The sequence below is a fragment of the Anopheles moucheti genome, chromosome X (assembly GCF_943734755.1).
Source record: "Anopheles moucheti chromosome X, idAnoMoucSN_F20_07, whole genome shotgun sequence".
Taxonomy (NCBI): domain Eukaryota; kingdom Metazoa; phylum Arthropoda; class Insecta; order Diptera; family Culicidae; genus Anopheles; species Anopheles moucheti.
In genome coordinates, this window is record NC_069142.1 from 13,085,343 (window position 1) to 13,111,909 (window position 26,567).

The 26,567-nt window shown below is 48.0% G+C and overlaps 1 protein-coding gene across 1 annotated transcript; it reads left to right on the plus strand.

Annotated features, from left to right (window-relative positions):
- The first annotated feature begins 389 nt into the window (after window positions 1-389).
- On the plus strand, window positions 390-26,091 carry LOC128306367 (transcription factor Sp9-like). Its single transcript, XM_053043855.1, has 4 exons — window positions 390-497; window positions 22,111-22,445; window positions 23,451-24,370; window positions 24,431-26,091. Exons 1-4 carry the CDS (start codon window positions 390-392, stop codon window positions 25,210-25,212), a joined length of 2,145 nt encoding a protein of 714 aa, XP_052899815.1. The 3' UTR covers window positions 25,213-26,091.
- The last annotated feature ends 476 nt before the right edge of the window (window positions 26,092-26,567 follow it).

A 26,567-nucleotide genomic window follows, 5' to 3' on the forward strand; every position in this document is an offset into this window, starting at 1 on the left:
AAGTGAAGTCGGCAGCGATCGTTACGAACATTACGCATACCAATCGGGTAGAGGTGTAAAGCACCGGTTGAGTGTTCTAGTGTTCCTTCACAAGTCCCCAGCACGGGGTTTTGGTGTTCCGTCTTCAATCAATACCAGCGGCAATTGGCGGCGTGCTTCGATCAAACCATACTTTTAGCATACCCGCGTGGATCCTGTGGATTGGGTCCCTGTGAGTGGTGGTGATTGTCTGTGTTTGTGGTTGTGTGTGTGTGTGTGTTCGTTTGTGAATAGTGCAACACGCACGAGTTGTGGAGAACGGTAGAGATTCGACTTCGATTCGCCCGTCAGGTGCTGCCGCCATCACAACGGACCATCCGAGGGGAGCCGGCTTCGATCCCGTGTTCAGCATGTTGACCGACATGAGCCCATCGGCCGGGGCTCAGTTCTACAGCACCCAGATACCGGCCATGGGCATGAACATCACGAACATTGCCACCCACATGCAGAAACCATCGGTAAGTCGCTCGTTCTTCGGCGCAACGGCGACCTTTTCTAGAATAGCGGTAGGAAGTAACGATCCAAAGGAAAGTGCATGCGCTCCACTGTGAAGTAGAAGCCCGCAACACCCCAGTAGAGAAGGAAGTGTCATCTTTATGTCCTATGAAAAGTTACCCAATACTCCATTACCCAAAAAAAAAAAAAAACGAGACGGAAATGTCTAAAGCACCAGCTCTAACGACTTCCTGCGCCTGCACAAAGTGGCTGCTGTGCGTCACCGTCATCAACTCCGTATCGCTCAACACCATCGCTTGTCGACAACTTTTCCCTAACGATAGGCCGGTTCCGATAAAGCCGGTGTATCAAACCGCGGACAAGGTCGTCAGCGCGTAAGCGAACCACTCCCCGTCTCCAAGTCCGCATTTGTTCTAGGCCCCAGTCGCACCTAGTCCTTACTACCTTAGCTTTGACGTGTGTGTGTGTTCGCGCGCGTATTAAGTCTGTTGCGTTTAAAAATATATCAAACCATCATTAGGCGACCGGGGACAGCCGGATCGGCTGATCGGATGGTTGGATAAGGCGCTGCACAGACGCGCGCAACCCGACGCGATTTCGTTTTACACTCGCCGGAGACGCGGGAGTGTTCTATTTTTTGTTGTTTTGGGGGTTACCACATTAACTGTATTAGCTGTCATCCCACGATGACACTATCGCACCGACACGATCAGGAGCTGTAAATGAGGTTGTAAATGATAACGAGGATGCCGGAGCGAATCGAAACTCAACAAGCAACAAGCTATTTCTCGCCCCTCTGGTTTGATAGTTTGTGTCGCCGTTGTCTCAATGTGCTAGTGAGAAATGATTTTTCTGGGGTTTCGGTTGGCTTTTTGAGGGATGTCGCACGAAGTACCTACGCAAACCTCACACTTGGAACCCCATAGAATACTAAAACTCCTGTGCGAGTCATGTTAGTAGCTACACGTCTTTCTAATTTCGTTACTTCTTGGGGTTAAACAATTCAATCTTAATTTTAGAGAGTCTCGTCTATAGTACGAACTTCAAGCAATATAGCAGGAATAATATCTGGAGTCTTGGGAATTATGTAGCGCTGCGTGAATCTGATTCATCAATCAGAATCTCTATTACAAAGATTCATGAATCATACAAGATTTTAACCTTCTCCAATGAGTTTGACTCTCCTCCAAGGAGCAGGTACCGCCACTACTCTGAGGATTCGTGAATCAAATTTGAATGATTCCTCACTAAAGATGCATGGGAATGATTATTTTCAAAAGATTGATTAAGCGCTACACTACTTTTCACCGCATTGTGAGCCCTCTAGTTGGGTTGAAGTGAGTAAGAAATACACAAGGATTTCCTCATGTCCAAAACATGAATTAACTCCTGGAAACTTTTCCACGGAATGCTTGAAGAGTAGAGCTCGTGAAGCAATCATTTTGACTGGTGATCCTTATTTCTAATCATGTTTATTTCTTGGATGTCTTTGATGCGTTAATTTTACACGTCTCTTCTCTATTAGGAGTTCCAAAAAATATTTGAACATAGTACAGGTCTTGGGAATTGTTTCTTATTATCATTTAAATTATGCCGGCTTTTCACCGTATTGTCAGCCGCTATGGTGCTGAAGTACGTTCAACACTTATTGCGGCATTCACATCGCCGAATATTGCCTTATTTCGTGAATGTACGGTGGACGCTTCGTAATTCTATTGCTAAAGATATCCTAATTATTTAGAAGGAACCAGCACAAAAAGCAAAATAGCAAGAACAACGAAAGACTTCTAAACAACCAACCTTCTCTTCATCATGCTCAAGCGACAGTAAAAATAACAAAATGTACAACGCACCTTATTCCTCCTGATTTCCTCTCGTTACCACTCTGCCTCGGCAAGTAATTGAAATAATTACCCAGGGCCAGAAAGGCGCAACAAGAATGCACCACCATATATCGAGCACAAAGCAGGCAAATTGTCATCGTTCACACAATTAAGGGCTGTGCTTGAGATTTTTTGATCTATATTTTTTGTTCCCCCCTCATCCATGTTCCACTTCATCAGCGCTAAAAGCGGATCCGATGCTTTAGCGGCTTATCGGCATTATCCTTCGACCAAATCCTCTTGACCCGTTGCGTACAAAAACGGTTGTGTTGCTTTCTTGCTGTTTTGTTTTCCTTTTTTTTTTGTTGCCTTCACTTGTGCTGTTGGGTTTCGGGTTTTGTGGAAGAATTACCTTTTTTTTTCGGCCTCCCCTCAGCGTACAGCCAACAAAAAGCCAACGGGTGAGAGGATTTTTCAGGATTGACGAGATTAGCTGAATGTTACTTTTTCTTCTACGTGTGCTTGAGGTTGATGTTATTGTTTCGTTCGTTGCTTTCCCACACCGTACGGTGTAGGGTATAGTGCCGCCGTGTGCGGAAGATAAGCAATTCGAGTGCACTCCGTACGGTTCGATCACCCGCTGACGTTGCGCAGCAGGACATGCCGAAATGTTGTCGCAGTTTTTCCTCCGGCCGGTGCTGTGTGCGACGACAAAATGTGCCAAATCCTAAATAAGCAAAAGAGCAGCAAATGCGAAAGGAACGTTCTCTGGTACGAATGGCAGAAGGTAAAGAAAAACACCCCTCGCATGGCTAATCAATTTAGCACGGCTTTATTCGCACAGTGAAGTGTGGGACCTTGGGAGTCAAAAGCTGTACGGGTCAGGGTGAGAAATACGGGGGAAAAAACAAGGTGAAAATGAGCTGGCAAAATAGCAACAAGCGCCAAAATATTGGGCATGGGTGCATTTTATTTAGAGCAAATATGGTAATATCCGCAGACCAATGATGTGGTGTGGAATTACTATGAAAAAAAAACAAACGTCTAAAAGTAAAGGAATAATATGTTTCGTGTGGACAAACCGGTAGCAGTTTTAACGCGCCTACGGTAGTTCACTCGCATAGCAAAATTGGTAAGTGCATCGCGCGCAGCACACGGGCAGACAAGAGATAAAATCTCGCATTCTGTGCGAGAGAGAAATTGTGAAGAAAACTTTTTCTGCGCGCTCTCTAATGGCTGTTTTAAACGCTCTAATTGAGCAAATCTATAGCCACATTTGTAATGTCAACACTTTCTCTCTATCCCCGGTGCTCAATAATAAATAGCATTGCCTGTGACACCAAGCTCTCTTCATTATTGCTTTGTTCTAAGAATATCTCAAATAAAACGTTTCAATTATATCTTCATCCAGTTTGGGAAGAGGAACACTCACCTTTCCGTGTTGCGTAAAACCGTACAGTTTTACCCTGTTCTAGCTCCCTCTCAGCGAAAAGAGGAAGATAAAACTGTAAGACAAATTGTTATCCCCCCCACTCAGCTCCTTTTTTTTGCACCCCTCCCCTTCCATTGCTGGAATTGGTATAAATCTACAGTAACGATGTGGCATACCAGCACCACAAAAAAGCACACCGCCAACAGCCATATCTCATCACGCGGCCCCGGGAATTGAATTTATTCAATCCTCGGTTTTGCTCACTTCAATTTTTTTTCTCCCCGCTTGTTCTCCGCTTGTTTTGGGGTGTTTGGGAATGCTAAATGTCGCTAAAAATATGCCCTCACGCTGTGTTCGGCCGGCGGGCTGCGTTCCGGTGCCGTTTCATCTCGCGTGCTCACCGCGATCGTCACCATCCTAGACACGCCGGGGGTTTTGAGCCGTAGCATTAGCCCGTTAAGCAAAATAATCAAACAGTGCCGCGGCGCAACCCCGGCTCTTCTTCCGCACCTAGCAACGAGGCGTCCCGGGGAGGGCATACCGAAATAAGGGAAGCAAACAAACCGGGTGAAGAAAAACAAAACAGAAAAACCACAATCAAACCGGGCGCGCCCCGCGATGGTGAATTTTCGCGTGCGCCAGCCGACGGTGTTTGTTTGATTTCGATGTTGCTATTGTGTGTGTCTGTTCCAGCTTCCAGCAGCGTCGCCCGGGCTGGGAACGGTTTCGATCTGATTTTCTGATGATCTGTTTTCGCCACCTCGCTGTGCTGGCAGGCGGAATGGAATGTTTTGCATATGTTCCATTGACAAATTGCTCGCGTTGATTGATTGCTCTTTGGGAGAGGACGAAAACGCGTGCTTTTTTCCGGCCGTTCTGTTCTGAGGCTGAGGAAGAATTTACATGTCAGGTGACAAATTTAGAGTGTGAAGATTTACAGCGAGGATATTCTTACTCGGTGTAGTTAAAAGTGACTTTATTGAGAAGGAAAGTTGGTGGAATTCGAAGTAGACATGCCGTCTGTACATCTTGGAGATTGGAGATCCGAATGTTATTTTAGCTACTTTCCAGGAGATCCTTCTTTTAGATGCATATTTGCCATTCTCCAGAAGTTCTCAAAATTATCTCGCACTGTAAGAATACGATTGTGTTGAGGTATCTCTGCAAATTGCTTCTTTTGCTCGGGCAGAGTTAGAGTGCGATTAGCCTAGCGGAAAAAGCTCCAAGAAATAGACAACAATTTAATGACGGTGAGTCCCACCTTGACAATGGCTTGAGAGGAATGAATTTATCTCTAGGATACATATCATACTTTTTAAAAAATATTACCAGGAAATTATATTCCAGTCTATTCCAGTTGGTCAATTCTAGTAACATTTGAGAAATAAATTCTTCCCCAAAAGTTGCGTTCCAGGAGATCCAACTTTTAGATGCTAATTGCCATTTTCCAGAAGTTCCAAAAATTATCTCACAGTTTAAGACTACGATAGTGTTGAAGTATCTCTGCAAATTGCTTGATTTGTTCGGGCAGAGTTCGAGTGGAATTAGCCTAGCAGAAAAAGAAATAGACAACAATTTGATGACGGTGAGACCCACCTCCTATCTCGACGATGGCTTGAGAGGAACGAATCTCTAGGATATTTATCATACTTTTTAAAAAATGTTGTCAGGAAATTCTAGTAACATTTGAGAAATAAATTGTTCCCCAAAAGTTGGGTTTCATGGTTGGATTTTCCAAATATTAATCCATTCAACTCGCTGACATTGTTTCGTCTCATAATAGATTACACAGCCAGATTGGGTTTGTAAATATGGTGGCAACATTCGTGACCATGGCATGGTTATTACAATTCAACCACGGCATGAACGCTCCAGAACGTTCTCGTTTGACTCACCCGGCACGGCTCACCCGGCTCACGTTTGCGTCCCCGGGCACGGACAGCAACAAAGCGCCAGACAGTGGTCCCCCAAACCAATCGGTCGCACCGTGGCATTTGAAATCAGAATAAAATTTTTAAAAAACGGATACTCCATTTCCAATTCCAACGCACCCGTGACCGGGCTAGGTGACCGCGCGGAACAAGTATCGGTGTTCCATAATGCATGCGGTTCGCCGGCGACAGCTGCTGCAAATCAACGGTGCGACGGACGCCGAATGCCTCTTCGGCAAACAAACAACGCGACCAAGTGGGATGAGCGTACGATCAGCACCTAATCAGCTGTATCGATTTGGCCGATTGAGTTTCGACGGGCAAACTCCACGAAGCGCGCGTAAGACTTGCAAACCATGCGACGAGGGAGAACGCACGTTGGTACGGGGAAATATGAGTTTATAGAAATCAAATGAAATCACCATAGAAAGGATAATAACGTCTCCGGTCGGGTGTTGCATGCGATTTGAATTTGAAATGACTGTCAGTGACCTGGGGTTTCTAGAATGTTTCGGCGTACGTTACGCGGGCTACCAGTGAAGGTGTTTTTTTTGTTACTTACTTCGAGCGGATGTTTCGGCGTTGTTCTCGTTGTTTCCAGAGCTGGCATCCACACCTGATCCGTTGGAGAGCGAGAAGGAGTTCGGAAAGACTCACTCACGCAAAGTGCTCCAGTGACCTAGCAAACGTATTTTGGCGATGCAGAGCCCTTTACGGAATCCTTTCCCCCAGAATACTCACAATAACCTCAGCTGTTAGTCTTCCCGTAGAGATCTTCCAGCTCGCCACACAGTTCAGACTTAGACAGAGGCTTTAAAACGGTCCCAAGGTACGTCCGGTGATTTATTGTGTATTAATCGATTTGACGTGACGCGCTTACCCGGTACACCGGGGCGCCAGTGAACAATGAACTTCACCAGTCCGCCACAAATTGAAACCGATCGCCCATTCTTCGCCGATTCGGTTCGCCTACTTGAGCAGGGGTACGCAATGCGCTTACCATTACCGCATATCCGAATGTGCGAAAAAGGGTGTGCGACCGCCTAGACAAAACCGTGAATTCTTCACAAGCCGCTAGTGTGAAAGAGGAAATAATAAAACCCGAATCATCACCCCATCACCGCCGAAGAATGCGTGAAATCGGGTGGAAAATTTTAAACTCCCAAAAACAAGATGTGGCAAGCAGAAGACGACGACACGCACGCTACCATCCCGTCCGACAGCGAGTGCCGGTGTGTGTTGGACGCACAGTGTGGATTTTACCAATTTCACGGCTAATTATGATGCGCCTCGTTCGCATCGACCTAGCCGCAACACGGTCGAGATACCGTACTCTAGGGCATCTAGGGTGTGTGCCGCAAGGAGGGGGGTATCTGTTTGAAGTGTACGTGAAATTTTTGGGAAATTGTACACCCGTAGAAGACAAAACCGTCGGCGAACCCTCTAAACCTGCTAATGGCTATGATTAATGGAATGTACGGTGGGCTAGTTGCCTTTTTTTTTCGCAAACGACGCCACGCAGATCCTGGCCGATCGGTATGTCCTGGGCAGGAGCAGTGGGAAAGTTAGAAAGGGGAAGTAATGGAAACCCCCTGGAAAAGGTTGGGTTAGGACATTTGTGGGCAGGCTGGGAACGTTTGTAGCATTTAAACTTTAAACATGTCCGTTAATGGAGCACACCAAGCACTAAGAAGAGTTGTCAAGTTGACATTAAAGTTTGACAGTTGAGATGTTAGCATTTGATAGTATTTATTAATGAAATGAAGGAAATAAAGCAGACACGACTTCCGAGAGCTCTTTCTTATCGTTTATTGACAGAAGAATCAAGAACAATTAACATTAATATCAAGATGGCTTCTTATGGTGCCAAAAACAGAGTTGTCAAAATAACAATATGAAAATAAACAGGGTTTCCCGAGGAAAGGGTTATAGGAATTGTATCCCAACAGTTATACTAAAATTAATTATTTACATTTCAAATAGAATATTATGCAGATGTATCACAGTTTGTGGTGTTTCTGGTACCTCTGTCACAGTCACCTGTCAGAGTAAGACAGCGTGAGTAGAATCTGAAGCTTAGGAGTATTTTTTGCTTGGGTGACATTTTGTGTGACATTTGGCTTTTGTGTGACTTGCACTTAGTACTTCCATTTCACCCAAATGTCACACTCCATTCCTCTTCTCTGCTAATTCGCTAAAGTTCCATCAGTTCTAAGCCCGTTCCCTTGTGGTCTTCATCTCCTAACGCAACTCATTGCACATCGCGTCGTGTGAGGTGTTGGTGGGTTGCCCTTTTTATTCACTCTGCAACTTTAAGCACCTCTTCCTCCTCTCTCACCCTTTTTCAACACCACCACAAACGCTCCCCCTTATCACCCGTTTGTTCGCTAGTTCACCCGAGCCGGAGGTACAATCAATTTGAATAAAATTCAAATCACGTATCACACTGCCTGCGCTGTCCACGCTCTAGGCGCGTACCGAAACCGAAATATATATGAAAAAAAAAGAAATAAGTGAAAAGAGGGACAAGTAAAACAAAGCCATACAAAAGAGAAAAAAAACGAAGACAAAATGTAACATCAACGAGACAAAAAAAAAGGCCAAAAAGGGAAAAACCGCTCAGGAAAAACCGGTGCGGGCAGCCATTAATTATAAATTATTCACGATTTATTATTAATCCCATCCGTGCATCCGGGGCCCGGGCAGCAATCGCGATAGGGGTTGCCCGCGAGTGCATGGCTGCGGCACCACTCGCCATTTACCTTGCGTTGGTTTGCCCTTTTCCCTGTTTTACTCGCACACCAACCCCCCTTCCAACCCCTACCGTATAGGGGTTGCTGGTTGCAAATTTTCATGGTGCGCGCGCGAGAGTTAGTCGTGTACAGTGTGTGTTTTTTTCTCTCTGGCTGGCCAAGGCCATCCTATCAAGGCATATACTCCACCCCCCCCCCCCCCTCCTCCCACGTCCTTCCAGTTTTGTCTCCAAATGGGGTGGGTCGCGTACTTGGCAGCCTCGCGCATATATAAAAACATAATCTTGGACAAGATCAGCCGTCCATACGGATACGGTCACAAATCGACGGCTCACACGGGCCCTGATTTATTATCTCTTCCCCATCAACCCTCCCATACCTTGCTTCACCCCTCCCCCGCTTGTTGATGGTGGCTTTTATAATCCGATGCTTATCTAGGCTACATGTTGCAACGGACAAAAAATGGAGGTGAAAACAGCCGAAGACACAAGACAAACATGCTTTGCCCAAAGTAAAGGATCCAACAACACAAAACTGCTCCACAACGCTCATTCAACCCCCAGCGTCTCTGCTTGACACTGATCGTACCGGGCACGATCGACGGCGTACCGACGTGCTGGAACGCAAAGCAGGCGAAAACAACAACAAAAAAAACAACCATCCCGGTGCACCCATAATGCACCGATTGCACTCGAACATCTCGTCAAACGTTCGACATTCCATCCGGCTGTGCTGGGGCCCGGGCACATAATTTATGCTCGGAACCGAAACCATCTAACCTGTGTCTTCAAAAATTTCCACAACATTTTTGCATGCATGGCGATTGGTAGAAGAGTAAAGCAAAAAAAAAATAAACAACAACCCTGCCGCCGCCGGCCAGTGCAGGGGAGGGTGTCGTCGTTGCAGAAATGCAGATATTTGCCGTAACAAACAAAAATTCGACACGTATCGAAACGCGGCAAAGGCGTGCAAGAAACAACGTTACGAATCGGCTAAAGTGTGTGGAAATGTTTTTCCCTCCGCCCCGGGGGGCGGGGGCACTCTTGCAGCGGGTGCTGGTGCTGGAGGGAGTGAAGAGGATCGTCGCTAAAGTAATAAAATAAAAGCAACGGCAGGGCAGAAAACAATTGAAATTTTATGCCCAGTGTTTGTCGGTGCCTTCTTGGACTTATCGTCAAGAAAGGGTTTTTTGTTTTTGGTTTCGCAAGGCGAATTATCCTGCATCCCGAGGAACAGCTCCCAACCACGACTGTCGGCCAATCTTCCCTTATTTTTCGCCCAGCAGGACCAACATTTCAGTGCGTTCCGGTGTGCTATTGATTTGATTATTTGTGTTGATTAGCGCACGACACCCATCCACCATTAAGGGACATCCAACCACCGCTCTGTGTGTGTGTGTTTTATGTAGGGCGCACGGCGCAACTGTTGCCAAAATGCAGCGCGCGGTGCAAAAGCGAGCTGAACAAATGACTCCCAGCGGGATGTCCCAGCAGCTTGTTGCGGCACAGCTGGATCGCATTTGGCGCCCGACCACCCCGGGTGGAAAAGGGAAAGAAAAAGGACCAGTAGCGAACTGACACTCACACACACACAGTGCAAAGTGTCAGTGCATCCGTGTGATCCTGCTGCGCGGACCGGCTGCTGCCCCGCTGTTGGAGATTTTTACGAGTCCCAAATAACAAAAAAAAACGCCGTTGATCTTTTTATTTCGCCTGCCACACTCCGGTCGAGGATCTTCACACCAAAACGTTTTCGCTTTCCGATGTGTGTGTGTGTTTTTATTTGTGTATGGCAACTTGTGTTACAGATTGGTTTGAGATTTTTTTTCTTCTTCAACTTCAACACCAACTTCACACGGAAAGTAGACGAAGAGGGGGAGGGGGACCGCCAACTGTGTGGCCGGGGTGTTATTCCTCAATGCCGGACCGGTAGCCAGTGCAGAGGGCTAGGAGAAGGAAAAGCCGCAACAATCGATGTTTGCGACACCAACTGTGCGGCCGGCTAAATGTCAAGCATCGCGTGAATCATTAGCGGTAATGTGGTGGCGATGTGAAAAACGTGTTATTTATAGCGTGTGCGCTCTCCCTCTTCAACGCCAGCCATTTGTCCATGTTGCCTTCCCTGCGGAGTTTCATTATTATGATTATCACTGTTTTTATTTGGTTGCGGTTATACGTCGAGTGCTCGAGAGTTGCGACACGGGGAAGGATGGACAGCGCAACGCAAGCGATAGAAAACTTTGCAGGATGAAATGAATTGCTGGTCGGTAGCAGCCGGTAGAACCGATCAAACACCTTCCCACCAAAACCAAAATGGCCGCAGTGCCCCACGGAAGCTGCCTGCAACGGCGTACAACCTTCAACCCGTACCCCGCGGTATGCTCCTTAATTGCTCCACCAGCTCCTCACGGGGTCGTTTTGCGATCGGGAATCAATTATGAGAAGCCCCGGATTCCTGGAAGCCAAATGTCATTAGTGACAACTCGGGACTCGGGAAGGAAGATTTTTCCAACCGTGGCGACTGTGGCCCTGGGAAAAATCGTTTGAAGGTAAATAAATGGGATCGGTCGTACGGTGTGTGCGCGCGGAAGCAGTACGAGCGGGCTGGACGGGTGAAGGAAACGAACAGATTTCGAGCTATTATCGTCTTTCCACAAACACGCGATCCGACACTGCCTAGCAGAAATGGGGCTTCGTAAAGCGCTGCAGCAACAGCAGCAACCTTGGCAGATCGGAAACACTACATTGTTTCGTTCAACAAACGGCCACAAAAGCACAAGGAAACGGTAACACTGGTAATGAGCTCTAGGTTCTTTAAAATGTAAGAAAGCTGGATACGTCTGGAGGCGAGAGAGGGAGAGAGAGAGAGAGAGAGAGAGAAAGCGATGAAAAAGAAAAAAAAGGAAACAAAATACACAGTCGCAAGGCCAAAACCGCACGCTTATCAGCTTGACGGCTACGGATTCCCTGTTTGGACTGTTGTGTGGTGCCGTGACCAGGATATTGGACACGCCACGCAATGAGACGTTCGGAGGTGGCTCGTTTGTCTTAGCGCGCCACCTCCGGGACTCTACGGGGCTGTAATGATTGAGTTTTCTTTTGCGTTTCCTCCACCACCCTTACATCGCATCCCCCAACCCCCATCCCCCTTCCAGCAAAGGTGCAACCTCACGCACCAAAAAAAAAAAAGAGCGGAGGAAAAGAAACGCATGACACGCACCGGTTGCATCGAAAGGCTTTCCGAAACCCGATGGGTAGTGTGGCGTGTGGCGTGCACCACACAGAACATCCGTCAACCCAACTGTGCAGCTTCCCCATTCACGCATCGTACGCAAATAGCTTCTTCGGCCGTCTGTTGGTTCGATGCCGTTGCATTCGTCCTGTCATATGTGTGTGTCCGGCTCACGAAAGACCCCCGTCTACTTTGTTGCAGAATCTCGGCCCAGAAACATTGTTTCGCAGGAGTTCGAACCCCGATCGCCGTGGGGCACCATTGGCCAGACTCGGGCTTCTCATCACACACGCAAACCCACCAACATTGGGGAGGGCTATTTATTTTGCGTTTCCGATGGCGGTACCCGATGGCACGGGAGGAAAATTGCTGTCCCTCGTGCCGCTCGAAACCGCTTCCAGTGTTAGTGGCTAATGATCCGTTTGACTGGGCCTTCGGTTCACCAGCGACACTCGGCACGTCTGGGGACGTCTGTCAAATGGTAATTTTGCCACAATCACATCTTCGCTTATCTGTCGCTTTGTGCCCGGTGAAGGAGAGGACTCTTTAAAAGAACGTTGCCTATTAGCGAGAGACGTAATGGAATAGAATTTATTTCATGGAATCGATACATTGTCATAGGCGAGTTTATACCACGGAAGTGATTAATCAACCTAGTACAAACTGGTACAAGACAGCCAACTGATCTGTGTGCTACTTGATTAGCTCACGAAGAAGCATTTAGTGCGGGTATGAAACTGTTTTCCTGCCAGCGAGATAACGAAACCATTAAACAGACGCTCAAGCAGGATTTCAAGGAGTGGAGTCAAATGTCTAAGTCACGAATTGTAAACCAGTGATAAAATAGAGGTAATTACCGTGCTCATCAGCGTTATTCCTGAACCGGTTTTGGTTTGAACGCAGCACAATGTTTTAGAGGACTCAAAGTACCTCAACCATAGTTGTCCAAAAAATGTTCCTAATGTGAGCAGAGACACAGAGGTGAATATCTTGTGAGTACTCGGACTGTTAAGATGTCCAGTTTCAATGTTTTCAAAGCTATCCACCAAAACTTCTTTAGTACCTGACCGATAACGATATTTCAGTATGTCGTCTAAAAATTCCTCCAAATTGAGCAGAGACCCATCGCTACTTTGCAGAGAGCACTCAAGTAAGACATACGATGTAATGTCCATCTAGTCACCCAAAAATCTCAAAATCCTAAGTATCTCTCTCATATCTATATTGCAAAAGGTCGTCTATTTTCTTCAAACTGAGCATGTACCCATCGCGAACTTGGAAAGAGCACTCACCAAAGACATCTGACGTAATGTCCAAATAGCCCCTCAAGAACAAAATCACAGTTCTAAGTATCTCAGCCTATGAGATCTTGCAATATCCAATAGGCATCAGATCTAAAGATTTAAAATTCACAGTCCATAATATCTCACCAATAGCAATACTTCAAAAAGTCAGCTTAAAAAGCCTCCAAACTGAGCAGCGATTCATCGCGACCATCTAGAGGGCAACCAAATCATGAAGTCATCAACAGTCGCGGTCTTCAAAAACGTGTCTCCAAACTGTGCCAAAGACACAGCACGAGCGCTTCACTTTCTCCAACAAATTCACGCAAACTAGTTCCGTTCCGTTAACTTAATTTGCTGTGACGCTTCGATCCACAATAATGAGACACACTCGAATAAGTCATCAGTTTCCGAAACACGCTAAGTGAGTTCTCTATGGTGGTCAATTAATCGAATGCAGTTCCCTTGCTGGGCCCTCCCTTCCGACTCCATCCCTATTCTCGCGTGCCTAACAATCAAATGCTAGCCGTTAGAAGACCCACCAAAACAAAGCGAAGAAAAAACAACAGGAAGAACTACAGTCAAATTTTGCGCAAAATCTCTCCCCGCTGGTAGAGCAAAGCGGACAGCCAACACTCAACCTCAATGCTTGTTCGGCTCATGCAAATGCTAATCGATCGAACCCGGTGAAGGTACGGGGAGGCATAATAACGAAGGCGCGTACAGCGTCCCTTTTTTCGTAGCGCGTATACATATCTGTACACCATCGATCCATCGATCTAATGGGTGTATATGTGATAGGGGGATGGAGGAGATCGGCTCGCTAATGCAAACGCGAATGAAATACGAGTCAATCGATCGAGTTTGTAGCCGTTTTTTACTTCTTCTTCGCTTTATTTGCTCTCGGTGTTCATTCTTTCCTTTAACGCGCGGGGGTATAGAACGCGGAATAGGGACTTGGGATCGTCAGAAAATCCCGGAGCGCCAGCGCCAAAGAACTCAGCAAACAATAATACCAACACAGTAAAAAAAAAAGCAGTATTGGAAGGAAAGAACTGGCAAAATTTTACGTTTGAGAGAGAGAGAGAGAGAAAGAGGGAGAGAGAGGGAAAATGCACAAGGGGAAAGTGAGGGAGGGTGGGGTCTGGCCGAGCGGCGAAAGAATACATAAATTTGAAACCCTCAAGACAACATAATTATAGAGCATCGTTAATATGGGTTTAAGTAATAGTGTGCGGGTGAATAGTGCGGCTGAGTGAGAGTGGATAAGGGATAGTGAAGAGGGGGTGAGGTCGTGTGGAGGGGGTGGTGGTGAGATGATGCTAGAGCTAGTGAGGATAGTGGGAAAGGCCCCGTCACAATGGAATGGCGGCATGGCGAAACAGGAGCCTTTGGGCTCGTAAAGAGAGCGTGCGTAAGTGTGTCCGACGTGAAACGACAAATAGCAGCTCGGCTGATGAAAGTGCCGAAAAAGGCGCCCCCATTCCCCGGAAAGTGTTCCCCCCCCCCTCCACCCCCCCGGTGTAACGCGACCCCGGCAAACGCGTTTCAAACGCTGTGCCGACCCGGTGGTGGTGACCGGTAGCCAGCCTGCATCCATCAGTCCGTCTAATTCTTATCGGTGAGCTGCTCGAACCACATCTTAATGAGTAGGTGATGTTGGGAAAAGGTGAGCGGCAGAAGCGTTTCCAGTGGGGGGTTTGGAAAGGCCACCCCTTCCCCCATTGCGGTGCGGGCGTGCGATTTTTCCAACCCCTCAATGCCTTAAAACAAATACAAAATCCTCCCCCTCCCCTCAAGAACGATACACACATTCGGTACAGGACGTGCAAGTCATTCTCCACTTCCAATTCAGGATTCACCTCATGAAACAATCACCCCTGGCCCTCCTTCGACCGTTCGCGTCACACACCAAAGGAAAAGGGTTTGTTCGGGTAGTCGTGGGTGCATCGAAAGGGAAGTCCAGCGTAAAACAGCCAAAAGCCATTAGCGAACACTTCGGTGAACGGTTCCTGCAAGCAAAAAGCGAGGTGGAAATGTTGATTGGGGGAAAAGCTACCAGTAGGCAAATGGATCCTACTGACACACACACACACACACACACAAATTGAGCGAGAAAACCTCAAATTGGTTCAATTTAAGGCTTTTTTTGTGTGTGTGCTAATAAATACATCAAAAACAGATGCACCGCCTGACAGCTCCCGAAAAAAGGGGACAGTTTGTTTATAGCGCAGTGAAGACACGGACAGTCGCATGGAGATTTGGGCGATAATTTCTTATCGATTTTTCCAAACCACGTGCGGCCGCTGCCACGGAAATGTTTCCACAACGGGCGCGTGTGTGCGCGTGTGTTTGGCGTGTGATTGTATGGAAATAATTTTCTAAGAGTAGTCCCATCACTACTTCCCACACCTTTGCGGGGAAAGGAAGTTTTCAACACCGAAAGTCGTTAAATTGAATCCACTTACCACCACCGGTTTGCGGTTACCAACTAGGGTGCAACGGGGGAACCCCTTTAGTTGTAGAACGACCTGCATAAGGGGTTGCAGATAGACGAATGTGTGGTGACTGGTGAAAAGATGGTACACAAAGGTACCTAGCAGTATCCAATGAAGAGTGTCGTTAGACATTGTTTCGTTACTGATGTCTAAAACCTGAGTTATTCGGGATCTCGTTTGTCCATCTTCAGAAATAGGGTGTCTTTCGCTATTCTTGATACTTGTTGTATGTTGTTTTTATAGAGACTTTGAGCTGGGCAACTATATTCGCCTGTTATTCTTGATATTCAAATTACTTTTTGCAAGAACTCAAATTCACATTTTGCTAATGTTGCTAATGAGTTCCTTAGCAACTTCTGAACTTCTGAGATTCATGAACGTGAATGAATCTTCGCACTGAGTGAATGAATCTGATCTGATCACTATTCTCCAAGGAACTTGTCCTCTTTAAATCCTTCCTCCCTCTGGTCATCGGTTGTCAAACTACCATATCGCTGTTAGCTACCGAAAGACTTGATTGAAGTCACTGCTCTGAGGATGTCTCTATCTTCTAAGAGTCAATGGGGGTCTACTAAGAGTCTTCTAAGAGTCATGATTTAAATGATTCGTCACCAAAAGTTTCATCAGGCACAAAACTAGAACTCTGCAAATAAAGTCTTCCGTCTCATGGTAACTCACGCTTGCGAGACCCTTCTGAAAAACTTCTTAATGGTCAACGCTCCAGCCACTATCCAGCGAAGGATGTACTAAAAGGAGCCGATGAATCGCAAAGATCTCGCCCACAAGTGTCAAGGGTGCGCCAACTATTACTAGCGGAATTTTTATGTCCTGCTTTTGTTCGGTGTTAAAACAAACAAACCAACCCTTTTTGCCACCATCTCGTCGCTGACACATACTTAAAACTTTAAAATTGAGTTGCTTCGGAGGGTTGTTTAAACTACTTACCCCCTTGCTCATTGACGACCCCTGGGCGAAAAGCATACCCAAGGGGTAATTAGGGCAAATCAGACATGAACTTCAAAAGTTTTACTACCATAAACAAATTAAACACTCCTTTAGCCGCGGGCGCATTATGTGGATCCCCCCCACCCCCCTGTAACGGGGGTTGGTAAAGCAAAAGCGGCAAACTTTAAACGAATAAAAAAAAACGCGAAGTTCATTTCGTATTTTTTTTCATTTTTTGTTTTGTACTTTCGCTACAACGTTTTCGCCTAAGTTGAAGCCGCACACACCGAGTCCACAAATTGCCCGAAAGGGATGGAACCCTCATAGAACCAGGCGCCAGTCAGCGGGTGATTAATGCATCGTTCGCAGTAAAAGAAATTAATTGTTAAAAGATCAAGAAAAGGCCTCCACAACAAGCCAAGCCAGAGCGAAATGTGTGTGTGTGTGTTGGCTGTTCTTGTTGTTGTTGTTGCGCGTTCTTGCTGTAAATAATAATGGCCGGTTCCGTTTTATTGTTTTTCTCTACCGCACGTCAATCTGCACCCCTTTTTTGTTGTTGATGGTTTTTTAGGCTGAGCACCCCAATCCATGTCGGGGGTAACGGGTGTGTGGGGCTGGTTCGTGGAATGAGTCGAGGCTCATGTTTATTTGCACTGCCGCCGCCGCCGCCAAAACCTCGTAAACAGCACCAATTTTATGGCACAATTCTCTGAACCAGCCATCTCCGGAAGGTTACATTTTAGGATACTTGCGGAGACCGTCTGTGTGGCCCGGGTCCATTCGGGGTGCCCACTTACGTAAGCACTATCTAACTCTTTGCTCGTATTTTGTGGTTGTCCTTGCTGATACCAGCAAAACCAAAAAATTGGGCGCTTAGAACATTGAGTTTAGTTTAATAAAGACGTCAATTTTGGAACATTGTCTTCTCCCTGTCTGGCTGTTGATTCGTCAGCAAACATCCTAGCGGTTTCGGTGGCAAAACCGTATGGTTCGAACGTTCGCCATCGGTTCCACAGCCGGCAACGATGTAGATTACGGCCCCGGATCGGTTAAACCAGTTCGGGCAGCAGTAATGCGCACGCCAAATGCGCAAGAAAAAACGGTACCGGTGGTTGGCGGGCACCAACAGCAAATTGCACGTTTAACGAGCGACCGGGCCCCGTTGAAGGTTGTGCCTCTGCCGCTTGGTGCGCACACCCGATCGGTCACCATCTCGGGCACAAGGGGGCCATTTTCGATCGGCACGGTTTTGCAAAAAAAAAAAAAACCCTCAGCACCGTATCGCCCCGTGGTACGCGCGCTTAATCGCATTGATTGATCGGTTGTTTTGATAATGTTTCCTGGCGTCGTTTCCCTAACGGCTGGAGCTGTACGATGGGGACCAACAAGCTTCTGCGCTTCAACGTGTCGCTCGTTACACGCACGGTTCTGGTTTGTCCGCCGCATTAAGGGCCGGCCTAAGTTCGCGTTCATGCGCAATACGTCGTTAGGCTGGTGATGCCGGAGGGGTATATATATGCATGGCAATGGTATGCAACGACAAGTGGACGGTGAAGTGACGCTGGTGAAGAGTTAAGAAAAATTAAGAAGACAACAACAAAAAAGCACAATAAAATAATGCCAACGCCAAGATATAGCGGGTGGCGCTATGGAGTGGCATTGTTTTAATGAAGAGCGAAATTAATTAATTGGATCTTTGTGTGTAGAATCAACGAGGCGTACTGTGAAAAGATTGTGGGAAGTTGACAGAGGAATTGTTGTGATGATGAATTCCTGGAGAAGCTCCAAAGCGGGTAAGGTACTCAGGATATTCAACATCAACATCACACATCAACTACCACTTTTCCCCTCTCTCGAGGACCTAAAAGGACTTTTTGGGCTGGGTCGTCCGGTGTTATTCTCATGACGTGACTAACCCACGTTAGTCATGAGCCTGGTGAGTCTAAATCCACTGTAGTCGACAGTGAGTTCGCCGTACAGCTCGTAGAGCTCGTCATTGTAGCGACTCCTACGAGGCCAACAATTCTTCTGAGTTCGAGTTTCCTTCCTTCCTTTGAGGAACAGGGCTACGAGGGATTAGTCAGTTTTGGACAAAGTCCATGTCTCAAAGGTGTATACGACTACTGGAAATATATGAGTTCTATATAGCCCCAGCTTCGTTCGTCGCCTACAGGTGTTTGAGTAGAGAAGTATCTTCAGATGTAGAAAGCGCGGTTGGCAGTCAATAATCTAGCGCGTATCTCAACATCAACGTTGTTGGCGGTATTGACTGTAAACCCAAGATATGTGAAATTTTGGACGACTTAGAAATCACCGATCACCAACGTCACCTCTGCGCAAGTTAGGGCTTGTTAGCAGCGTTGCAGGTGGTGCCATTGTCAACTTGGTGTTTGGCTCGTTAATCTCCTGCTCAAGCCTCTGGTAAGCTTGAGGTTAGAGCCGTAACCCAATGATGTCTATGTTATGACTTGTAGAATATGATCCCCGCAGTTCTTTTTTCCGAATAACAGATGGTCCTCTGTAGCGCTTAGTTAAAGAGTAGACAAACTAGCCCATCTCTTTGGCGCAGACCTCAAAAGAGGTCATTGCGTCGTACAGTTTTACCCTAGCTATACTATCCTATGCGACCTTGAAGTCAATGAAGAGATGGAAGGAGTGAGATTGTTGCTCCACCGTTTTCTCCAACATTAGATCTGCCACATGGCGAATACATGGTCAGTGCTTGGTTTTCTGTTCTGTTCTAATGTTCTAGACACCTTAATATTAGTGATCGAATTTCATTCATATTCTGATATCTTCCTCTGCAATTGAATATATTCAGAGATCTTTCTCTCTATTGTTAAAAGACAATCAAGTCAACTTAAAAACAGTCTACTGATGTTGATAGCAAAACGGCATCAGAACGTACTTGCTTCTTGAAACGAGATCTCAGCATATTTTAGACATCTTCGCATTGCGATGTCTATACTGGAGGATCGAGTTATAACGTTGTTTTATGACATTAGGAGCTGTCACAAGCTTTTGCTAATGGCGATATTGCGCCATCTGAAGGTTCCCCCTTTTCGTGCGAAAACAAATTCCTTGATGTGATGTCCCCCTATTGCTGCGACGCAACTTGACGCTAACCTTTAACATTCCTTCCGCGACCCTTCGACCCTTAACGCGGTGTACTATGCATGATCGGCCCTTCGGCCATATTCCCCCCTACTGCGCTTCTACTACACTGTCCTTCAAGGCTAACGACAAAACCAGAACCGGGAGTTGACTGGGTGCACTGTTTCGCCTTTATCTCACCGGTTGCCCACGTTTGAATATCATACCTTTTTATCTGCATGTTGCAATCTTAGCTCGACCCGGCGTGCTGGCGGGCTAGCGGTAGGGTTTTAATCGTTGCCGCTGCACAATTCGATCCCTTTCGAACCGCGCATCAAACAAACCATCGAATCCAACCACCCGGTTCGTGCCCGGTGCCTGCCATTCGCGTCGCACCGCTAATGCAATTATCGCTCGTATTAATATTCTCATCCACCTTCTAGCGATTTACCATTTTTGCAATTAGAAATACATTCATCATTCGTCACACGGGGCAGCCACCCCCCGCTCTCCCCCGTCAAGAGTCCGCGCAGGTTTTATGGTTGGGTCCGCAGCCGGGGGGGGAGGGTGACCCACGCCGGGGTGGACCGGTTTGACGGGTTGTTGCCCATTGCCCCAGCAACACTGCTCGCGTCGTATCACCGTAAATGCTCCCTTCGCTTTTCCCGCGCGTCCCGCTCGCCCCTCCACACCACCCTTTGCACCCCTCGTACCCACAAAGCGAATCTTGCACGAGCGGATAAACAAGGCGTTTGCAGCACCGTTCAACCTGGCCCTCCGGTAATCTTCGGCGATTGATGTGTAATGGGGCCCCAGTTGGGTTTGCCCGTACGTGAACCGTGCGGTGGTGTGTGTGTGTGTGTGTGCGTTTTTTTTTGTTTGTGAAGGAGAATTCCAACGTGACCATTTGATGGCTCAAAACGTGCCCTGATGCAATATGGATCTGCATGTTCCAATCGAAAACGCGGGCACCTCCGTTCAGTTCAGCAATGCAACGATACTCCAGATTTATTTGAATAAACCCATCACTGCTTACACTGCGGAGGAAGAAATTCTCATCTCGCTTTGCCGTCTGCAGGAAGCCGGGTATTTTTGTGGAAACTTAGTTTTCCTGTCAAAAAAGAGTAGGAAACAATTAAATCAATTTCTTTTGCCCATCAATTCCGTCCCGGGGTGGTGTCAAAATTTGATAAAAATGCTCGTCTCCAAAACAATCGGACGATACCCCGGCCATGGGCTCCGAACAATTTTCTCTTGCCTGGCACACACACACACACACAATTTGGCTTTATAATGCCGGTGATGATTTTTAAACCCTTCCATCATGTTGTGGCCCCGCACTGATTGGGTGCGACGGTTTGGTTAGACCGTTTAGTTTTACGACCTTTTTGGAAGCTGTAAATGAGTTTCGCCGTCCGGCCGGTCGGTCCGCGATCGCATCGGCACTCCAAAAACAAAACAAAAAAAACACGGTCCCGACCCGAAATAAGACCAAATAAACCAAATTGGACCATAAAAATCGAATACCTGCCGGACGCCCCCGCCACGGGCCACAATCCACCCCCAATCATCGCATCGATGCCGGGGCGCTTGTGGCATCCTTTAATAGTGCCGCGAATACGGCACACAAAGAAGGGGGAAAAACACACACACACAAACACACGCATACACCCGTACAAAGTGATTAGGGAAGCGAGATGCCGGAATCCTGGCCACGGGGACCAAAGGATCACGAGAAGACAGGCACAAGGCACAAGCAAACGAAACCTCAAAAATTCTTCCCCGGCACGTATTTTGGGGCCAGAAATGGAAAATCAAAACAAAAAACACGTGAAAAACGGAGAGCAAAACAGGGAAGCAGAAGAAACAACCAAGCCGAACGGACACGAAATCCCCATAAACTCATCTCACATACTGCCTGGGCAGGCGTGAGGAATGGGGCGCGGGATTCCGTCCACTGATCACGGGGAGCCCATTAAATCACCTGTTTTCGGATGGGTCGCCGGATCGGGCACAGTCATGCTTGGTAAGGTTGGGTTCGTTCGTACATAAAACAAAGACCCGCTCCTTGACGCCGCGACTGCGGGGCAAGGAAGTTGTGAATTAAGCCCGTCGTCGGAAACGAATTATAATCAGCCGACGAATTATGATGGACGGCCCCAGCGCCGGCTCTTCGGGTCTCACGGTTACATCACGGGCCTGCCTGTGCACATCCAGATTGAAGCCCGAAAACAAAAACCAAACCAACAAAAAAAAAAAACACACACATGAACCAACCGTACGAGCCAACTTCAATATCCTTTTGTGGTGTTCATAGTTCGCCTGACATTCAGCCCGGGAAAGCGCACGTCTGGCCTAAGCTTCGTTACAAGATAAATAATGTACGCAGATCACCACAATGTTTGCCGCAGGGCTTCTTTGCCAGGCTGGAAACTGATTCCCCGTGGGTGGTTTAATGAGCGCTCGGAAAGTAGGAAGCGTCATACAGTGCATTGCGCGACGACTCTTTACCAACGACTAGTCATAACCGTTCCATTTTCACTTATTTCATTGTTTCTGTTTTGTTTTTCCCTTTTTTTCTGTGTCTCCATCTTTACCCACCCACATTTTCGCCCTCTGCAAACAGGAACATCCGGGATTGCGGGGTACTCCGCTAGCGATGCTGGCGGCACAGTGCAACAAACTGTCCAGCAAGTCACCACCACCGCTGGCGGATGCGGCCGTCGGTAAAGGGTTTCACCCATGGAAGAAGAGCCCAATCTCGTCCGGGCCCCACTCACCCTCGAACACACAGTCGGTCGGGCTGGGCGGTGGCAACGGGTCCGGTTCAGGTGTCAGTAGTGGTGGTGGTGGAGGCGGTGGAGGACTGGGAGGAAATTCTGTACTACAGTCATCGCTCGGGCGGCTTTCGTCATCCGGCAGCTCGTCCACTATAAGCCCAATGGCGAATCTCACCACCAGGTAAGAGAACGCATCCTTCTAGCCTTCTGCTGTCACTGTAGCTACAAATTTAATGAATGTTCAAGTGTGTGATTGTGTAGAATAATGTGTGTCGAAATACAAATGCAATTTGACAGGTCTGATTGCTTAGCAAATTTGATAGTCATTACCAAAGTCAGAATAGGGCATAGGTCGATGCATATAGACGGATCTGTCGAGGAGCGGACTAAACGGTCGTTTGGCGTCCCGAACTTCAAGGGGCTCCAAGCGAGAGAGAGAGAGGGAAAGAGAAGATTTACTGATAGTCACGTTTGACAGCAGATATGACAGTTGTCATCTTACTTCGTTTGCTATAGCAATCATTCACGCAATTGGCTTCAATGTGAGACTACTTTATTCGTAACAAGGAAATAAAAACAGTACTATTGAGTGAATGTGTCTTTATGAATTCTCAAAGTTACTTGTATTCTCTTGAAATCAGGAATTTCAGAAGATTCAAGAATCCTCAAAGATTTATGAATCTCCAAGGATGCCTAAAACCTAAACGATTCACTAAGAAACCATAGAATTAAGCATTGTTTTGTTTGTTTGTTTTCCATTTGAAATAAGACTTAGACTTGCAACTGTCACCTGTCACAACTGTCAAGTTGCTAGTACATCGCTCCTAGAACGCTATGACATGTGTCACATTCTCTCTGTAGCGTAGTTTGATCACTTGTTCACACAATACCACACGTACAACAGTATTGTTATTGATGATTTCGTATTTACTCTTTTCTCGTTCTTCTTATCACTCTCTTTTTCTATTTCTTTCTTTTTCTCCCACTCGACGAATATCCGCTCTGTAAATGTGTAAAATGGGTTGTTTCTGTTTTTGCATTACGCGTACGCATGTATATGTGCCATATGTTGCGAACCTTTCTCCTCCGTTCCATTGTACCCACCAATATTCCTATACTGTCCCTCATCCTCCCCCCCCCCTCTCACCACGAATCCCTCCCCCACCGGTTGTGATTTTCGAACCAGTGATCTGTACTTTTCCGGTGCATCGGGATCGCCGGGTGGGTGCGGTGCGGATAACGCCCATCACACCCTACAGCACGCACTAGGGGCGGCGGCGGCAGGCAAGGTCGGTGGCGACGGGGGTGGACCGGGGCAGGCAAGCTCAACGGCGGCTGCGGCCGCCGCTGCCGCTGCGCAGCTCGGGTCCGTCTACGGTCGCCACCCGTACGACTGGCATCCGTTCAACGCGGTCGGCAAGCCGGACGCGAACGGGCTGGGCGGCAACGGGGGCCACGGGACGCCAACCGGCTGGTGGGACATGCACGGGGCGGCCGGTAGCTGGCTCGATATCGGTACGAGCGCCGCCGCCGGTATGCACGCGGCAACGATGGCAAACTATGCCGCGTCGGCGGCGGCCGCCTCGGTGAGCGGCTCCGAGCATTACGCCTCCACCCTGACGCACGCGTCGCTCACCAACACCGCACACCTGCTCGGCTCCGGCCAGCATCTGCTGCAGGATAGTTGCTACAAGAGCATGCTTCAGCCGGGCGGCGTCGGCGTGAGCGTCGGCCAGTCGGGCGCCGGCGTCGGCGTGGGTGGGTTCGGGCTGGGTCCGCATGCGGGAGGTTCGCCGGCACCGCCACCGAGCGCCCCGCAGGCACCGTCGCCGCGCAGTCAGCGGCGCTACTCCGGCCGGGCGACCTGCGACTGTCCGAACTGTCAGGAGGCCGAGCGGCTCGGGCCGGCCGGCGTGCACCTGCGCAAGAAGAACATCCACAGCTGCCACATACCCGGTTGCGGCAAAGTGTACGGGAAGACGAGCCACCTGAAGGCGCACCTCCGGTGGCATACCGGCGAGCGGCCGTTCGTCTGCAACTGGCTGTTCTGCGGCAAGCGCTTCACGCGCTCCGACGAGCTGCAGCGGCATCTGCGCACGCACACAGGTGAGAAACGATTTGCTTGCCCCGTCTGTAACAAACGATTCATGCGAAGTGATCATTTAGCCAAACACGTCAAAACCCACAACGGCGGTGCCAGCGGTGCGGGCGGTAGCGGCGGCGGCGGTGGTGGCGGTGGTGGCGGTGGTGGCGGCGGCAGTGGTGGTGGTGGTGGTGGAGGTGGAAGTGCTGGAGCAGGATCTGGAGCTGGAAGTGGCGGAGGTGGTGGCAGCGGTACTGGTGGAGGAGCGGGAGGCAACAGCGCGTCCGGGCCGAATGCCAGCAGTGGCAATGGTGCTACTACTGGTAGCAGTGGCTCTAGTGCGACCAGTGGCAATAGCTCAACCGGCGCGAACGGTGGAGGAGGAGGCAGCGGCGGCGGTGGTGGTGGTGGTGGTAACGAAGGCACCAAGAAAGGGACTACCTCACAAGCGCAGCAACCGATGGACGCACACTGCAGCGACTCGGAGGAGGGCGGAGTGACAGGTGGGTCGGTGACAGATCACCTGCACGGTGGTCCACTCGGAGGGCTGTCGGCGCCCCACGGTGTGATGGGTGGTGGGCCGCCCGGTATGCTGGGTGGCGCGTCTTGCCATTCGATGGGGTCTCCGGGACTATCCCACCCGCAGCAGCAGCAGCACCATCAGCAGCAGCCAGGCGCCGGCACGCATCACCATCACCCGCATTCGCATCATCCGCATCACTCACATCATCATCATCAGCAGCAGCAACAGCAGCAACATCATCACCATCATCATCAGCAGCAGCAGCACCACGCGCACACACCCAGTCCGGGTTTGGAGCACGTCAACCAGCAGCAGATGGATGTGAAGCCGGGCATTGTTTGAGGCACGGTGCAGGCCGACCTGCTCGCACTGTTCGGGCAGCGCACCGACATCGTTAGAGCAGCAGATTGGATCTAATCGTTTGACTCGCATACACCGAGATCAGTGACGCGCGTCCAAAATTCGCAAGTATATAGACTAGGCACTTGGACGATTCCCAATCCAATCTCGATCCGTCAACGCGACCGTATACACAGGAGACCCCGTATACTACTCGCGACCTAGCTTAATGTCTATAGGCAATAGTGCTATTTTCTTCTTCCTTCTACTTAGAACATCTTACCGCCTGGACGCATCGGATCTAGTATGTGAAGCGTATAGCGCAGCGAAAGAAGGTGAAGAAACTTACGTCCACAAAAGTGAAGACATAAAATATGAACCATAAATATGTTTATCTAACTTAAACACAAACTCACACACACATACACATAAATTGTTATTTTATCCTCGTAATTGTAACTCGCTTTTTCTTATATCGTTTCGTTTCGTCGTGGCACAACACCGAATTATAAGATGAAGCAGCTAAAAGATAAACTAAACTAAAAAGATCCAAAATAAACGTCAAAGTTTGGACCTACCATCGCGCACTCGCTAGTGAGCGCGCGCGCGTGTATGTGTGTTGTAAGGGTATCAGTGACAGGGTAGCGTTAGTAACTGTACAGCTATTGGTACGTAGTGGTACACTCCACGCGTGACCACCAACATCCTGGATGTTTAGTGCAGGGTTTGTTGCGATAAATCGTTATGTTTCTAGACCATACCGGAACAAAGTAAGCTCCGAAACAATGTATCGAATACACTGTTGAGCGTGTACACGTAAAACTTAAGCAGGCGAAGGGATATATTACATATTGTATGCTAAAAAAAAACATTACAAAACAAAAAAAAATCACATTAACTACAAACTGCGACGAACCGTGTCCACATTTGTACTGGGTGTAAAAGTGAACTAAAACTGGGGGGAAAGTTATCGGTTACTAATTCAAACTTTAATCTCCACTGATTATTGTTAGTCTTGTTAGGGCACCCGTGGGGGGTGCGTATCACACCCAACCATCTCCCGCAAAGACGGGCCGATTGAGATGTGTGAGGAGCTGCATTAGGGTAACCAAACGATCGTGTCGAAAGCGAAGCAGAGCGAACGCTTCAAACACAACCAGACTAAGAATGAACAAATTGCATCTACTTTAGGCAAAACAGGTTTAGGAGAAAGTTCATACATTGACACAAAGAAAAAGGTAATGAATCGACAGAGCCATTCGTTACGGGAAAGCATTAAAAGTGCATGTATGTGGTAAATGAATCGTAAAATGTAATATTGAAAATTTGGCAAACAAAACACGATACAAATTAAGGCA

Coding starts and splice junctions, on each gene's coding strand:
- LOC128306367 (XM_053043855.1), top strand. CDS start 390: ATGTTGACCGACATGAGCCCATCGGCCGGGGCTCAGTTCTACAGCACC. Junction 22,446..23,450: donor ATGGCGAATCTCACCACCAG/GTAAGAGAACGC, acceptor TTTTCGAACCAG/TGATCTGTACTTTTCCGGTG. Junction 24,371..24,430: donor GCATCTGCGCACGCACACAG/GTGAGAAACGAT, acceptor GTGATCATTTAG/CCAAACACGTCAAAACCCAC.